This window comes from Python bivittatus, unplaced genomic scaffold, assembly GCF_059951505.1.
Source record: "Python bivittatus isolate LINGU-HERP-01145 unplaced genomic scaffold, Pbiv_v1 ctg000610_np1212, whole genome shotgun sequence".
NCBI lineage: Eukaryota > Metazoa > Chordata > Lepidosauria > Squamata > Pythonidae > Python > Python bivittatus.
Genome location: NW_028277088.1, coordinates 5,470,788 through 5,488,658, shown reverse-complemented (window position 1 = coordinate 5,488,658; position 17,871 = coordinate 5,470,788). Strand labels below are relative to the sequence as shown.

Genomic DNA, 17,871 nt, shown 5'->3' with positions numbered 1-17,871 from the left:
CCCAGTAAGCATTTCAAAGGAAGGCTGACCCAAAGTAAAAGTGACCAGAAAGATTCTTCCTCACATCTGGCATTATACTTCTGTCAATGCAATCTTCTGTTGCTTTTAGCCACTGCATCAGCAAACATTAGCAAACAAATTCATGTTTAGCTACACAACTGAAATGTAATACGATCATCTCAAAAGAAGCCATTGTAAGATCTTTGGTTGCTGGATCTAAACCTCTTCCCTGCAGCTGGCAAGACAGGAGTGAGCAGTTCCCAGGCTCAATACATCCCAACTACCTCCCATGGTCTTGAAGAGAGCAGCAAGCTATCCATTGACTTGGAAAGGTGGGAAGGAAAAGCCTAGGATTTAAATCCTGGAGCACAGCCATATATATATAGACTTTGACTGTTGAGAACTAGTCAGCAGCTATTTTGTTGTATGTGACTTCCTTCCTCTCTAGAATAATTAATCTACTGTAATCACACAGGGTCTGCAGGGGGAGACAAAGGACAAATGACAGCATATGCATCGTGATATCACTGTGCAAACAATATTGCTTACACATTTAAATTGGATATTGTGACGCAAGGGATGCAAATGGCATAATGGCATCACTTGCATTATGACATCATAATGCACATGTCATTTTAACTTCATCATGACTTGCAACAGACACCCATGCTGAGTCCTGTTCATGAGCCTTCTGTCAAGAAGCCAGTTCCTGCATAAGGGATGGTGACTGAGGAGCTAAAATTTCCCACCATTCCTGGAGGAAAGCCTGTCATTGTCCTTGGTGGCTCTGTCCTGTATTCGTGTAATTCCCTGATAATTAACTGCAAGTAGCCCTTGTGTATTTGGAATTAAGGGGCAATCCTATCCAGGTCAAAAGGCACAGATCTCCTTGTCCAATATATGCCCAAGTGAATGCTCAATTGAAATAGCATTTCTTACATCTTTTTCTCTCAGGACCCCTTCCCACTTTTAAAAATTATGGAAGATCCCAAAAGAGCTTTTGTTTGTATGGGTTATATTTATCAATATTTACCCTATTAAAAATTTAAATTGATGCATTCACTGCCACTATTGCTTCTCACAATTGCTTGATGGGATTTTAATATTGTATTATTTTTCAACATAGGCTGGCAAATAATTTTGATTTCCCAGACCCCTGAGAGGGTCTTGGGGGATCTTCAGGTGTCCTAGGGCCACATGTTAAGAAACACTGAAATAAAGAAAACACTGAGAACACAGAAATCTTCCACTAGGCCAATTTTACAGCTCCTTATTTAAAATATTATGAGTACCAAGGTTTGTTTTCACATACTTTCAGATCCAGTCTCCCCCAACCCCAACTCAGAAGAACTTGGAAATATTTCTCTTCTGAGGAAATCTAGTTGCAGGGGGTGAATGTACACAGAAGCATTTGCAAGTACCAAAGAGCTGTTCAAGTATTGCATGCTATTATGTGCCAAGTTGAGTCAAGTTTTTACTTTTGTTTTTTTCATAAAGCAACTTTACAGACTTTATGATAGTGAATGTATGTTGAACTATTTGAGAACTTCTTGGTGATATAAAAAAATCCAGAAAAATTGCTGAATAGAGTCATATTATTGTTTCCATCAGTCATGAACCACTGTGAATTGTGTACTGCCATAAATGTACATATAAGTAAATCTGCTTTGTCTTGATAAGATTAATAAGGCTAATAATAAAAGGAAGTAGGACTAAAGCCCTCCTCATGATTAACAAAATAAATTATCCTTCATGGTTTTAAAAGATGAGAAATCACACAACATTGCTTGATTAATTTAAATTGTTTGCCCCGTTCAGGTAACTTAGTAGAGATTTTGATTTGTTACTGCTTTAATTAGGGCACATGACTGACATATGATCCTCTCACAACTCCAGATTCAATGTTTCTTGCAATATAAGGCAGACTTATGAAATGCACATTTATCCTGCATGAGCTCTGTCTTTTGGTAAGGTATCAAGGGAAGCAGAAGCATAACACATGCTTTGCTGAGTCATGGGTGACATGCATTTTAATAAATCTGTTTCAAGCAATTTGTAAAGTACACACTTTGTTGAATGAGGCCATAAAATCTATGCTTTCGCCTACAGCTCTGTTCACAGATACTGCAGGCTGTAACACAGGTTAGAGACTTAAGCATTTTTGCCTATATATATGATCCTGACATTGTTCATATTTTCAAGCCAGATAGAAGAATTATATCTGATTTTTGGTATAAACCCACCCACACATTTCAGTTCCTCCAGGATGTAGGAAGTGAAATCCTTTCCTTGAAACCCAGAGGGAAGAATGACATTTGCCTGGCCTTAACGTTCTTAAAGACTCATTATATTGACAGCATCCACAGAGCAAAAAGCAACAGCTCCCGAGAACAGTGAGGAAATGTCACAAGGTGTACTTGTCTTGTAGCCAATGAATATAGTTGGGAGCAAGAAATCTGACCCTCAGCTCAACTATGCAAAGCACCATCCAAAAAGTCTCTGCCTCTTTGCTTACAGTGCAATTGTTCTCCACCAGGTTTGATTTCCTAGGTTGATATTGGGGTGGTTAAATATTCTGGACTCCCTTTGCATCTAATTCTGTTAGACTAAATTTTATTCTGGAATAGGTGCTGCAGGGGGAAATGGCTAACATTAACATGTAGTAATTCTTGTGCATAATGTCAAGTATGTTGCATTTTTTGTGTTTAAATTAAAACTCAACTCTTTTTGGTAACAATATGAAATTGTTAGTCTTGCCTTCTTCTGGGGCTTTTTTCCATCTTCTCAGTCTATCCTACAACCCTTGGATTTCCTGGTGGCTCCCACCCAAATACTAATCAGATTCAACCCTTGTTAATTTCTGGGATCCACTAAGGTCAGCTATTTTCTGTCACAAAAGCTGAGCAATTCTTGTTCAGACATGCAAAAGAGAAACATATCCAGTTGGGTGTCTAATTATGTACTAAGGCCTGAAAAGCCCTTCCTTCCAAAACTGAAAAGGAAGAAGATATCTTAACATCCTTTTTGTCTAATCCTTAGCTACAGGGACAACTTCCCCAATCCTTCTCTCAAAAAAGAACTGCAAGCCTGAACTCACTTCTGCTCTGAAAAGTTAGAACTTTCTGCAGAAGTGGGAAAGGGGAACCTTATTCATTTATTTATTTATTTTTCAAATTTGTCACCGCCCATCTCACTACAGAGTGACTCCATTTTACCCTTACTGTATGCATTCCTTGTACAAGGCTTTAGATCTACCCTTAAAGAAACTGCTGTCTTGAAGCTGGGGAAAGCCTCTTTAGTGGAGAAGTGAAATTAATTATCTTTTGAATCTTTATCAATCTCAGCTTCCCCTAATTCAGAAGGTAGTCAGGGTGAAATCTTGTTAGTGTCACTATGCCCTTTGTACATACGCAGTTGCAAAGCTATTATGCAAGCCCCCATGAACACAAAATGTTGTGTGCCCCCATTATTTCCATTCTGTCATTTCCCCACCAGATAGCCGTTGTAATTGTTCCTTGTAATTAATAACAGAAAGATTTTTAAAAGGCAAATTTTAAAGTCACTCCACCCCTTTTTTTCATTGTACACAACTACAGTATAATAATCTTTTGTTTCAGGAATTTACTCAAATTTAGGGAAAGGTATACCTAGCTAGTCCCATCACAAAATAGGAGAGGGGACAAGGTATTTCAGGAAGAAGCTTGTCTTTACTTTTTTTCTCTATTTCTTTTTGGGTTTTGGACTGGTTAAAAAAAAAAGCCTAAATAAAGGAAGAGAAAGGAGAAGAGAGAATGTGGAAAGGATGGGTACAGTTTCCATTTTACCATAGGGAGAAAATTACCACTATTTCATAATCTTTAAAATGGAACCAAAACTGCCAACTTTGGTTTGCAAATTGTGAGCCAGATGTTTGCAGCATCCCTAAATTTATGCATATACACTCAGCCTGGGCGGCAGTCACTAAGGCTCTTCTAGTTCTGACATATCATCTGTCCAGTCATTCAGAGGCAAGAAGATCAAAGTCAGCCATTAAAGGAAACTGCTAACCCAACAGCTGCAAGGCCATTCTTGGCCACCCACAGGGCTGAACATGAATAAGGAGCCTGGCTCTGCTCCTGTAGATCCCCAATAAAATCTCAATACATAAAGAAGTGCTAGAGAAGAGTAGAGGTAGTGAAGTCTTCAGCTAAACATCATTCTGAACAAGGCACCTTGCACATGCAGTATTCATTAGGGTTAGATGATGCTTCAAAAGGGTGCTTTGAATAAAGCTCCCCTTTGAAACTGCTTCAAGAAGCAATGTAATCCCCTTATATCTAAGAGCATCCTGCCCTGTTTCAGAGCCTTCATGGCCTTCTCCTGAGCAGCTTCCACTTGGGAAAGACTCAAGAAGCTTCTCCACCAGTGGTGGCCAAAGGTCTTCTAAATGAGTGGCTTCAGCAAACTCTTCAGACAATCCTGTCATGCATCCTCAAGTCACCTATTTGGGGCATGGCAGAAAGTAATCCAAGGTTCTGGTATGGCTGGAACCACTGGGCAAAAAGATGGAAAAGAACTTTTTTCCCATAGCGCTAAGCTGAAGCAGTTCCAGACCACCCAAATTGTTTTATCAGGGTAAACTAGGTGGTCTCTTTGGTTCAGCAAAGTAAATCAAATCTCTACCATGGCCTGAAGCACTTTCTTGAAATTAATAGTAGTCACTTCACACAGGCCTAAAATTCAGGGGCTAGATCTCATAACATCCTTCTCTTGATTACCAAATTATCCCATTCTGGGGGTTCATACAATATACTGAACCACAAATAGGCTCATTTCTTTAAAACAAAGCAAGTTAGCATTTTGGGCAAATGCAACACCTAAGTCTGACCTGGTTAAAAAAAATGTGATTCCAATCTTGCAGTTCTGCCTGGACCTGCTTATCTTCATAGAAAAGGCATATTGGATGCCTGACTGGGGCATTTGGAGCACACATGCTAGCTAGAAACTTTGTTACGCTAGGTCAGATTGTGGTTGGATTTAAATGACAGACTGTTCTCAACCACTGTTCTCAATAATTGTCCTCAACCATGGCTTAACCTTAAGTTAACCTTGCTCTCTGGATTCATATGACACACTGACCCATAAACTAGCCTAGGCTAAAATGTGGTTCAGTGCATAGTGTTCATACTGGTATCTGCTTTATGAAGAGCAGGGCTTCTCCCACTGTACTATAGCATATCCTTCAAGTACCTGCAGGACAGACAAATTGCTCTCCACTAATAACTTACACCCCCAGAGCTATAGCATAAAGCCTGGACAGATTTTTTTTTTCTGCTCAACAATCCCAGGATATCAAAAAAGGGAGCAGCAAAAATGCATAATATAATACAGCAACACTGTTTTGTTAACCCTCATAATACAATATAGCTATAGAGTTTCATCATTGCATGATTGAAATCCAGGACTTACTTTCTCCTTGGGTCTCTGTTATGGGAAAAGCTGTATCTCCTGCAGTTATGGCTGTTTATGTTAGTTTATAAAAGTACAGGTCAGTTATTTTAAAAAACAAAAATGAAATACAGCTGCCTATCCATTTAGTATATTCACCAAGGCAAATAAATAAGCAAGTTTTAAAGAGGCTTGTGTGCATGCTTCAAAAATTAAAAATTAATTAACATATCCACATAAATGCAGTGCATAATGAGATAGTCAGCATAGATTACACCTCCCCCCCAAATGTAAGCATTCTTTTAAATTGAAAGCACGACTCCATCAATTTGGAGTTAAAGGGTTAACCTTTAAAAGTCTGAAGAGTTAATGAATACAAATAAAAATATTTGCAGGAGCTCAATGATAAGACTTATTTTTTCTGAAACACACTCCCATGGCTATGACCCTGGGTGAATAATATTTGATGGTCAAAAGTGGTTTCTTCCCATGATAAGCAAAGCAGAATGAATTATGCAAAATAAAAGGAAATCTGCAAAGAAGCATTATGCAAAATAATGGGGGAAATATGCAAAGGGTTCAATTTGCATCATCTATGCAAGTTAAAAAATTCAGCTTTCTTGGTTTATAGAACTGAGAGATTTTACTTCATTTTTGCTATGTTATATACTTCCCTTCCCCCCAAATAGGTCTTTAATCTCTAACAGTCAGCAACTTTGAATACATTCAGATGAACAAGAGCAGAAGGAAGCAACATGGTGCCTTCCAGATGTATTGCGTTACAATTCCTATAATCTTTGATCTGTGACTAAGGCTGTGAAAGTTAAAAAAAAACTTGAAATATTTCAAAACATTTGGGAGACACCATCAGGTCCAGTTCTAAATGAATAAAAGCAACCCAACCAACCCAACTCATATGACCTGTGTCACTGTTTAATGAGTATAGCTTGGGCAGGAAAAAACAAGTGAAAGGATATGAATGTACCAGAATTTTAATTGCTATTCTTCTGATTCGATGAAAAGGACTAAGAATATACAAGGCAGGAGTGGCACTAAATCGAAAGATGGTCTTCCCTTTGTTCAGTACTATAAATGTCTGGAAAACAAAGGAGAGGATAAAAAACATTTAAGGTCTGTATTAAAATCTCACATTACAGTAACCACTAGTTATTTCTAAGGCTGTGCATGCTTCAGAAATTATTCAGAGGAAGTGCTTCAGATCTCACCCAATCACAGCACCTCTGTGCTATTCATTAAAGCAGTCAGACTGTTTTTAGGCTTCTGCTTGAGTTGGGAAAAAAGGTATTGCTGCTTTAACGAAGCCACTCATTAAAGTTATTGCAACTCTTAAAGTAGCCACAACTTTTTCTTGGACCCCATGGAGTTAAACACATCTAGTTGTATATGATGAGCTTAAGTTATTGCACATCATGCTATTTGTAAAAACAAAGCAAACATGATTTCCCAGTCAATATGCAGCTCATATTCTTTTTGAAAGAGGGGTGATGTCTAGATACCATGGTGAACATTTATACACAAAAGTACAATGGAATGTTTTATGAACAAAATAAGACAGCAGGGGCAACTGGTTCAGACTGCCCCACATAGAAGACTGTTGCATATATAAAAATAGCAGATTGTGCAAGGCTCAGCTCCCTTTTTCAAATACTTCTTATCACTGCAACCTGGCTGCTCCCTTCAGATACTTATTGTCACTTCCAAAGCAAGAAGAAAGATTTCCTGAAGTATACCTTTCATGCATCTTTTAAAGAATCAAGAGACCTTTCAGATCACATCTCTCTGATACTCCAGTTTAGCCTTGCAGATGTCAGTCTTTTGACATACTGTACAAGTAAGTTGCAAACTTTTTTTTTTTTTTGCTAAGGCCTCCTGTGCCTTTAAAAAGGTGAGCAGAAAGCAAAGACCCAAACAAGTTCACACATCACTAAATCTGTACAACTGGGGAAAACACATGATCTACTGAAATGTAATCAAATTTATCTAGTAAAAGTGATCTTCCATCAAGAAACGTTTCTGAACTTCTCTCTATAATTCCATAAAGCTTACAGTATTGCTTATCCCACCAAAAATGCTTCTTATATTTTGTTTTTATAGATTTATCGCTAATCAGCAATGAGAATTGATCAGCTTCTAGGAATCTGTCTAGCTTTTTTCAACTATTCTTGCTACTGCTATCCCATAACATATATTACTAACTGTGTGTAGCAAAATGCTTTTATGGATTGCAGAAAAGGAAAAGCACAATCATTTCATCTATAGGCAGTTCAAACATATACTCACTAACTGGGAAACTGTGAGCATCCTAGACCAAGCCAAATCCAAAAACGCTAGGGAATTCCTAAAAGCTTAGCATTCAGACAAATCAGCCATCGATAGACACACAGAAATAAACCATATTTATACACCATTCAAAGAAGACAACAAAAAGCTAAGAAGGAAACAAAAATACCAGAACACATCCCCTCCACAGCCAACACCCAGATAAGCAGGGATTAACACCAGACAACAATCAATCAGAAAACAATACCCTAATCAAGGAACTACCAAGGAGAAAACCACACTCCCTACCAACACTGGCAGGGCAAGCTACCCTGTATAAACAGGGAGCAAATCCCACACCCACTAGCACTGATGATGCTACCTAGTCAGGTAATGAAATGTTTGCAAGCTCATAGAGCACCAAGGACTACACAGTTCAACCCTGAGCTAAATATACTCTCTTCTATTGGGATATACTCATTTACAAAGAAGCATCTTACATAGTTAAAAATACCACTGTCTCTGGCTGAGCCTTAAGATCAAAAGATATTTGGCAGAGACCTAGCTTTCTATCATTTATCTAAAAAGAGACAGTTACTTGATTTGAAGGAGAACTTAGACCTTTCCGATTTGCTATTTATTTTATCTATATTTCCATCTTTAAATCCCCACCCCACCCCCTTTCTAAAATGCAGCACAAATAATACTCCTTCCTTCAACTTTAGCCCCACAACAGCTACCCTTTGAGATAGGCTGGATTAAAACATAGTGATTTAGATCACATATCACACTGGGACATGATTTGTTTTACTATGGTTTACTGAATGGCTTTGTTCACACAATCCACTAAGACACATTATAAGTTAGTATATTGTATGAATCAAGCAAGTGACAGGTCACAATCCATCATTGCTGAAAGGAACTTGAAACTGGTTCTCGGGTCCAAATCCAACAGTCTAACCAGATATCCCCCAATCTGGGTATCATCCAGATGTATGGACTTCAACTCCAAGAATTCCCTAGCCAGCACAGCCATTGCTGAGAATTCTGGGAGTTGAAGTCTACAGAATTCAAGGATGCTCAATTTCAGGAAGGCTGTTATGACATCACAGTTTATAATCCTGGACATATCTTCTTCAACTACTTAACTCTCAGTCAGAATAGGGACATCTGCTAAGTGAAAAGAATGGAAGCTATGGAAGTTTTAAACATGTGTCACATGCAACCCTTCCCTTTCCCTCTCCTGATTTGTACTGGAGATCCACCTTCCATGACCTGTCTGCCTTTGTATGCCCTGACACCTGAATTGGATTAGTTAAAAAACATTTAAGGACAGTTGCTTTAAGTGACCAACTAACATCTTCTTATGAAAGGTAAAGTTCCCCTCAAATTGAGTTTAATTCCTGGGGACTTTCATGGACACATCCAGGTACTTTTCTTGGCAACAATATGGAAGTGGTCTGCTACTGCCTTTTTCTAATATTTTTAAACTTCCCAGTCTAGCCAATAGCCTTGTTATTACCTGGAGTATTAACCAGGCCTGATCCTACTTTGTTTTTGAGGTTAACTAGGTGCAAAATTTATTAAATAAAATTTTGTATCAGCCTACTCCAATGAAGCACTTCCAATTACACTGGGAATGAAAAGTCCAGAGAAACTGTGGAAGGCTGAGGTTCATCCACAGAATATAGGGGGGAAATTAATAAGGGGCAGTCCTTAGGGCTTTGAAGCATCTGATATTGATTGACTGAGCTGTTGCAAAGGTTCAGTGTGTCAAAGAACCAGATCATTTGCAATCCAACATCTTGGAGGGACAGGGAGACTGTCTATTTCAGTGGAACTAAAACATCACACAGTAAGTAGCCTTTGGACACAGAAAGCTAAAGGCCAAATTAAGCATAAGCAAAAAGATCACAAGTACAAAAAACAGGTCTGCTGCAAAATCCATAGTGGTGGGATGCCAAACAATTTACGGTACTAAAAGGGAGGGATTAATCTCTTCTCCACCTGTACTTTTTTGTTCTTTTTTTACAAGTACAGTAATCTCTCCTTGAGAGCAAAAGAAATGATGCTGCTATGGTTTCATGACCAAAAGCACTAGAGGTAAGATTAATTCCACCAGTTCCTGTTGTCCTTTCCAATTCCCCCATTCACACATTTTATATGGATTTGCTAGATCACTGGTTTGGGGTCATGATCATTGGTCAATGTTTCCCACAAATATGAGACAGTATAAAAAAACTGCTTTGAAAGTGCAGGGAAGGAGAGGAGTTGCTCTCCACGATAAGCGTGCATAATAAATCAGGCATTTTGAGATTATATCTCACCTTTGTTTTTCATATATCGTTCCCCCCCACATTTCTATTTGAAATAGTACTAGCATAAACAACAACAACAACAACAACAATTCTCCTGTTTGGAACCCAACCATCTTACACATCAGGAGTTTGACCCTGCTAGTTCTCACATCCTTAATCCAGGAAGGAATCATTTCCTCTGAAAAACAGCCTTCTGCCTCATTCCCTTCCATTATTCTTAATCATAAGTGCAGAGGTGACAGATTTGACCTTATGATCATGGTAGAAGGGATCAATGTCCTCCAAGGGTTCTCCAATGAGCTCTGATGGAGGAGACCCATAGATATCGGGCAGCTTCTTGCAAGCCTGTAAGTCAAACTGGGGGCGCAGTTTTTCTTCTTCTCCCAACTGGTCCCTACATTCCTGTTTGGTGTCCTTCGTAATCTTTGCCACAATCCGCTTTTCAATCTCAGACAAGGATTCGGGTGTGAACCGGTGGAAGCTGTTAGAACCCAGTGGTAACAAGAAGTCAGCCATCTTTTCATCCTGATTCTTCTTTGTACTGGCCGTTACTCCTAATTGTAAAAATAAATAAATAAATAAAACAAAAACCCTGAAAAAGAAAGAAAAAGGAAATATAGGTAAGTAGCACTCATTATGAGTGACAACTAGTGCTGTGTCAAACATTTATTTTGCTTCCTTTTTTAACCATCCTCCTTCAAAGTTAATGGAAAATAGATTGCATTTAGGTTTTTGTTTTAAAGAAAAAAGATGGTAACATTATTATGGACTCCAGCACTTACTTTAATTGCAAAGTAGCCAAGGGGAGTGTGTGAATGCCCCATTTTTCATTTTACAGTCATTTTTCCAATGGTCTGCAGTTCCCTGGTTTCCCATGATTCAGTTCAGCCTAGGGAGTTCTTCCCATAGGCTTTCTTAGAACACAAATTTGAGCAGCCAAGATGGTCATAGAGTGATTCAGATCTGTACACAGATTCAGATATGATTCAGAGTGATTCAAATATGTGTACCGGAATAAAAAATAATAACACCAGTGACACTCCTCCCCTCCCAACTTAGCAATAATAAAAGAATCTCAAAAACACAATCAAAAGTCATTCAACTTGAGAATTAAATAGAAAATGCAGTCTTCTGGAGAAGAAAATTTTCGGGAAACTGAGAAACAGCAATTTATATCTTACCTTCCAATTCACACCCCACCTTTACTCTAGAATTTTAAGTCAGCATAGTCAGTATTCCCCTGTCCAGTTTTTTCCCATAATCACTTTGTGACATAGGTTGGGCTGAGAAATAATGATTGAACCTGAATCTCCTTGGCCCAGCACTTCTTAACCACTATACCATGCTATAATTTAACCATCTTAACCACTATACACATGTTGTATCTTAATATAAATTTAAGTGTCTTAACTGAACCACTTCAGAAGCAACAAATTTGCTTGTTATTTGTCCACATAGAAATTTTGTCTACTACATTTGAAGTCTGCTAAATGGAGGTCTGTTAAATTGAGGTTTTACTGTATGCAGTTATGGTAGCAAACTGAATCCAAATCAAGCAGTTCAAACAATTCTGGCCTCTCTATGCATTATGCAGGGAAATATGCCTCCCCCGCCCAAGAACAGGTAGACTGATACAGGTTTTTTTGGTACCCTATCAAAATCATTAGCAACATTTTTTTTCTATTCAAACCAGCACCGTACCTGACACTGAAGCTTCCCAATCAGTTTAATCCATCTCCCTTACTTCATGGTGACTTTATCCTATAAAAACCATACATGGGGTATCCCTGAGGCTCCTCTCCTTGCATGTTAGCTGCCAGATGGTGCTTCTAACACCACTTTGTCACAAGGCCCATCGTCCTGCTGTGCAGCTACCAGTTCAAGATAATTCACAGCCATTATTTCCCACAACACCCAGAGGTTTGTTAGCAAATAAAGCTTTCCCAGTCCCAGCATGATAAAGATAACATTTATTGATTCAGCTGAAGGAGTCTTTCACAATGCGAACTCTTCTTGTTTCAACTTTGTTTTATGAGGGTCTCATTATGTGATTATTGATTGGAGGCACATCAAAAGGAAAAGAACTTCCACAGTCTTTCCCTGCCCCTCCCTTTTCTATACAATACATCACACAGTGGCCTGGATCTAAATTGTCATTCTCTTATTCAGGTTCTGTCTTTACTTCTCTCCATAAGCCTTCCCCAACATGCTCACTGGGCATTCTGGGAAGTGTAGTTCCAGTACACCCAAAGGGCACCAGATTGGAAAAGGCTACTCTCCACAGTTTACACTTTTCTTCATGAGATACACAACAAAGGTAAGGTTCCCAAACAAACTCAAACCAAATCAAACTAAAAAATGGTGGCTCCAATTCCTGTTTAAGGTTTGGACAAATAATGTCCTTTGCTTGCTTTGTATGGATTGAAATATATATTATGAGGCATGGAGATTCTGTGATGCCTGCAGGTATAGTTGAACTATGACTGCCAATGGGAGTTATGGCTGAACAATATCTGAAGGCACACCGATATGCATGACAACTTACCATCCAATATTTCAAGAGCATTTACAACAAAGATGGAATTCAGTTCCAAAGCAGGGTTGTATGGCCCAGAGGCCACATACCATCCCACGCATTCCTTTGCTGACTTCTGAGTGTTCCTAGAATGAATAGGCCTAATATTTGTTTACCTTTTTCTTTCTCAGGATTCTGGGTTTCTAAGGGGCAAAATGTATACTTTAAAAGGGTATACCTCTCCCCTTGAAAAGCCCAAATCCCCAAATATTGGGTCATACTTGGGTCAAAGAAGTGTGTTAAGACTCTGCAAGGCTTAAGACATCTATTCTGCAAGAGGGCAAGTGATGAAATGTATGTTGTGATATTATTATGCAAATATAATGGCTTAGGCATTCATGTCTAACATTCAGGTGCAAGTACAAAAGGAAATGGTTTTCTCTATGACATCACAACACATGCTCCATCTTTTTTCATAATCATGGTGACTTACCGATATCTATGGTATGCATAATGTAAAGAAGGAAAGGATACATAAAAGCCCTATCTTCAACATTTATTGATGCACAAGCTTCAGTTCAAAATTTTCCACATTCAGTGCAGCAGCCTCATTGCTTGAAAATTCCTGAAAACATCCAATTCACTATGGTGGGATATACTTTAAAACCTCTATTCAGGCCTTTATACTGATTGTACAAAGTCAGAGGTAGAATGGGTATGTATGTAGATGGCAGTAGATCTAACTCAGACCTTTTTTCTACTCAATATTCACACAAATGCAGGAAGAGCTCTAGAGACAACAGTATACTGTGCCTAAATTTCTTTGCATTTTTTTAGTGTTCTTTTTCAATTTAATAGAAAAGAAATTGTTTTTGAAATTCTCATGGTTGAAGTGCATTTCACTTAGTTAAGAGTAATACAAGCAGGTGTGTGAGTATCTTATCTTTATTGCACAATCTTTTGTGGTCTACAGCCTCCCATGCTTCCCATGCTTCAATTCCCTCCTAATGGAATTCCTCCTACATAATGTTTTCTAGATCAGACAGTATAGGCGACCAAAGAAGAGAAAAAATAACAGAGGAACATTTAACAGAAAAATAAGAATAATGCATAGCATCCTTTGCCACCTCATGGTAATAGAATAAGATCAAAAACAAAAGGAAATCATTCAGAAAAGTATAGTGAGAAGGAAGTTGAAAAACAGAAGCTTCTTTTACAAGGAAATAGAGGAATCTAAGAGAAGCCCTGCTGGATCAAGCCAATAGCTAACCAGGTGCCTCTGGGTAGCTTATAAGCAGGAAATGAGAGACATGCCCTTCTCTCACCATTGTGTTTTGGCAACTGGTATTTGGAGGCATATTGTCCCCAACCTGGAGGTAACATGGAATCTTCTAGACTAGAACTGCTCTCCATGAATTTATTCAATCCCCTTTTAAAGCCAACCAAATTAGTGGAAAATTTGCAAGAAATTGAGAGACAACATTTCATTACAGTAATGTATTAACAAAATAGTACTGCAATATGAGGATCATCTTGCCTTTTTCAACATTATAATAGAAGTGCAAACTTTGGGGCACGACAGCAAGCCAAGCCATGTAACATAGGAATGGCTGACATGAAATTCCACTGCCCATGCACACACACACACACACACACACACGCTTAAACTCTCTGCACAGATAATCCTGTAATGATAAAGAAAAAACCTAAGAAATAACTGCTGAAAACTCAAGTTAGCAACTTTGACAGCTCCCTAAAGGCATTATTAGAAACTTATGTTCTTTTTATTTATTGAAAACAGATATATTGTACCTTTCAATTCTTTACAGAGAGGCTAATGATAATACATTAAAAACAAAACAATTCATCTCCCTCCATAAAGCACAATTTAAAAACAGCTATCAGAGCAAAGATGGTGGGAAGCAAAGCAACAAGATCCCTTGTTGGCATGTTACACACACACACACACACACACACACACACAAATAGAGTGCAGAATAGCTAACTACAGAATTTTATCTCATTTGTATCAAGTTCTGTTTTGTTTTTATTGTATCATGCTTATCTATTAGTTTCTGAAAAGCAGTCTTTGTATGTTTTAAAAACAGCCAAATTCTGGAAGAACAATATTGATTTTACTTAGCACCTAAAAAACTGAAGGATTGGAGAAGTCACATGATCCAGATGTGACTATTCTACAACTGGGTTGCAGATGCTCAAAGCTCCTTGGTTCTATGCCATCTAATAAACTGGAGGAGGGACCCAAAGGTCATCCAAAAAAACACCTAAAGTACTGCAGTACTGTTCTGTATTTTGGTGTTCTTTAAACCTCTCCCATTTCCTAGCTAATGTCTTGAGTGAAAAAGATGATATGGGAACCAGCTGTCTTTCTGAAACCTGAGTCCCAAACTATTCATGCATTATGGTCAACACCACAACCCTGACATGAGACAGGAATTTAGACTCGATTAACATGATTTTTTTTTTCATACTGGCAAAATTCAACTTATTCTACATTGTATTTTGGACTTGTTTTAACATGGAAGGATATTAAATATTATCTCCAACTTACAGGTTCAGCAGTAGGACATTCTATGGTATATTACAGAACAGTTAATTTTCATCAATTTGAACTTGGAAGTGCACAATGAGTGGTAACTGAACCTGAGTTAAAATGGGACTCTGCAAGAGTACCAGAAAAGGTATGTTTGTTTATTTATTATTTATCTTTTATTTACTCTAGCCCAGCATTCTGTCCCTAGGAAATCTACAAGTTGGACCCAAATATGCACTTTCCCATACAGCTGGCTTTCAAGAGAGTGGCAGAAAAAGTAACTATTATGATTAGTAGTTAAAAGCCCTATAAGTTAATTTTAATTTATTAACCCCTGCTCAGTCCTAATCATGATTGGCCTCTAGGCACATCCTGCTTAACAATGGAAACATTTCCTCTATACAAGTAGCAACTGGAAGAGGCAATTTGGATCAGGATCACATGACACCCATGCACCCTTCCACCTTCCATTGTCCCATCTGGGAATGGAGACCCATATCTGCTACTTATTGTTTGTCAAGTTATTCACCCAGTTGCTAATTGTGCAAATCGCATCTTGCCTACTATGGCCCAGAGTATCTTGTTTTCCCCAAATCCCAGCCCTACCAACCCTTCAAAGAACATAACCTCACATCCCCAATGCATATCTGCTCTAAATTAACAGCTCACACCATTCACTGAGGAGCAGAACATGCACAAATAAATATCTCTGCAAGCTTACAGTAATAATCACAACATGCTCAAACCTCTGTGAGCCTATCGGTCTGCTTCCACTGAGCTATTGGTTAGGTGGAAGAAAGTAATATCTGAAGAAGAAGAAAAAAAGCAAGAACAGAAAGACACAGACAGCTTAGGTAACCAGTTTGGTTTTGGACAGACAGCCTTTCCCAGAAATTGCACACACATACTCTCCCTGCCCCAACCAAGTGAAAACTCTTCCTTAGAGAGCCAAAAATAAATTTTGCAACATCAACTTCCATTACATTTATTAACAGTTCTCCTCTCAGATCTCTTTGCATGGCTAATATCCCAAACAGCAAAGCCTTTGTGCCTAGCAATCCTGGAAGCAAGCAGCCCATGATGAGAAACAGAGGTAAGAAACCACCAGCCCTTGTCATCAACATCCCAACTTCCCTTCATGGACAACTGTGCTCCGTGGACATTTTTTTCCAATCCATGAGTGCTTCTTCAACCTATGGCATTAATGCCCCAAATGACCACCTTGTCTGGCAGGCAGTCCTTGGTAACACAACCCACAACAGGGTCTATCTTTCTCCCTTAGCCTCCTGAAGAAAGGCAACGCAAGGGAATGTCTTCCTTGGCTGGCAAAGCCTCTGTCACTGGATCAATATTTTTCGAAGAACTTCCTCCTTGCTTTCTGTGCCAAGTCCACTTTTAATTTTCCCAGACAGCTCAGTGCTGAAAAACAGGGAGATTGAGTTCTCAACTTCTCTAGAAATCTGCTCAGCTAAAAAGCAATAATCCAACTTACAGATTTCAGTGTAGAGAGCCAGGGTCTTGTGCCCAGAAATTCCTAGAAATTCTTATCTGTCATCTCTGTGGAGTTCCCTTTCTCAGGCCTTCTTAGGGCTCCAGGGACGCCCTTTCTCAGTTGTTTGAAAACCAGACTGAGCTGGGGAACTCCATAGGACGCTTCTTCCCTTCCAGTTCCACTTCCCAATTCGCATGGCTCCGAAGATGCCTCTACTAGGACCCTAATGGCCACCTGCTCAGAAAGGGGTGTTTGCTTCCCTTTGCGCCCCCTCCATCCAAAGAGGGAGAGGACAGAAGTATCCAATGACACTGTGGAACATTTTCTTAACAATAATGTTGAACTTCTGAACCAGTAAACCACCCCTTCCATTTTCATTCACACTCTGCTTCTAACAGGTCTCATAGGTTGTTCCCCCCCCCCAATTTGTTTTTCCCGCCAAAATATTTCTCTTCCTCTTGTTGCTATCCAAGCTGGGCCTCCTGATTGGTGGAGGACTACTCACCAATCAGAGCCCAACAATCCTGATCAGGAATCTTTCCTGAGGGCTTAGTGTCATTTAGGCCCGCCCACTGGCCTGGTCTTTATCTCTCTCTTGTTCTCTCTCTTGTTTTCCCGCCAAAATCTCTCCCTTCTCCCTTGCTGCTATCCAAGCTGGGCCTCCTGATTGGTGGAGGACCACCTGCCAATCAGAGCTGAAAACGGACAGCCAGCATCCTTTTTCCACCCAGTGGAAACCACATGTCACACATCATCACGCAAATGACATGGATTGTGTCATTTGCCCAATGATGTCATCATATTCATGACATCACCTGCCCCCTCACTCCACCTTACAAGCATCCATGCTACCACAGCCAGCTTGGCAAATGAGAAAACCTTTCTGCCTAAATAGATGCTAAAAATAAAACCCTCGTCTGCACAAAAAACCGGCATTTAATTCAGCGGCTGTGTTCACTTAAGATGTGTAATTCTAACTCCGAATCCTACACGACCTACTATGCCCAAACACCTAAGCTATATCTTGGCTTAACATGACAGCCTGTTTCATGCTGTTAAATCTTAAAACCAGGTTTAGAAATCACAGTTTCCGCATTTCCATATTAAAACACAGCATGGCTTAACTTGGGGAAGGGGCTAAAGATGGTGAGGTGGGAGCCAGTGGTGATCAGACCAGAAAGATCCTTTCAGATAAATAATCACAATTTAGTTTTCAGGGTAAGCTTTCACTTGTCTGATTGCATTGGATTCAGACTTTTAAATCATATTGGTATTTTTTTAAAGA

General features: G+C 39.1%; 1 protein-coding gene across 6 annotated transcripts in view; it reads right to left on the bottom strand.

The window, feature by feature from the left end:
• The window catches only part of LOC103066749 (sodium channel protein type 5 subunit alpha), a 287,467-nt gene that overhangs the window by 223,920 nt on the left and 45,676 nt on the right, over positions 1 to 17,871 (bottom strand). For 4 of the 6 annotated variants that reach the window (XM_088150287.1, XM_088150285.1, XM_088150283.1 and 1 more), the window contains exons 2-3: positions 10,275 to 10,617; positions 6,406 to 6,523 (exon numbers count right to left, since the gene is read on the bottom strand). In XM_088150287.1, the coding sequence (XP_088006413.1) occupies positions 6,406 to 6,523; positions 10,275 to 10,541 (385 nt within the window). In that variant the 5' untranslated portion in view covers positions 10,542 to 10,617. Of the gene's footprint in view, positions 1 to 6,405; positions 6,524 to 10,174; positions 10,618 to 17,871 lie in introns of those variants that run through there. The other 2 variants (XM_088150288.1, XM_088150289.1) reach the window with 2 other exon arrangements.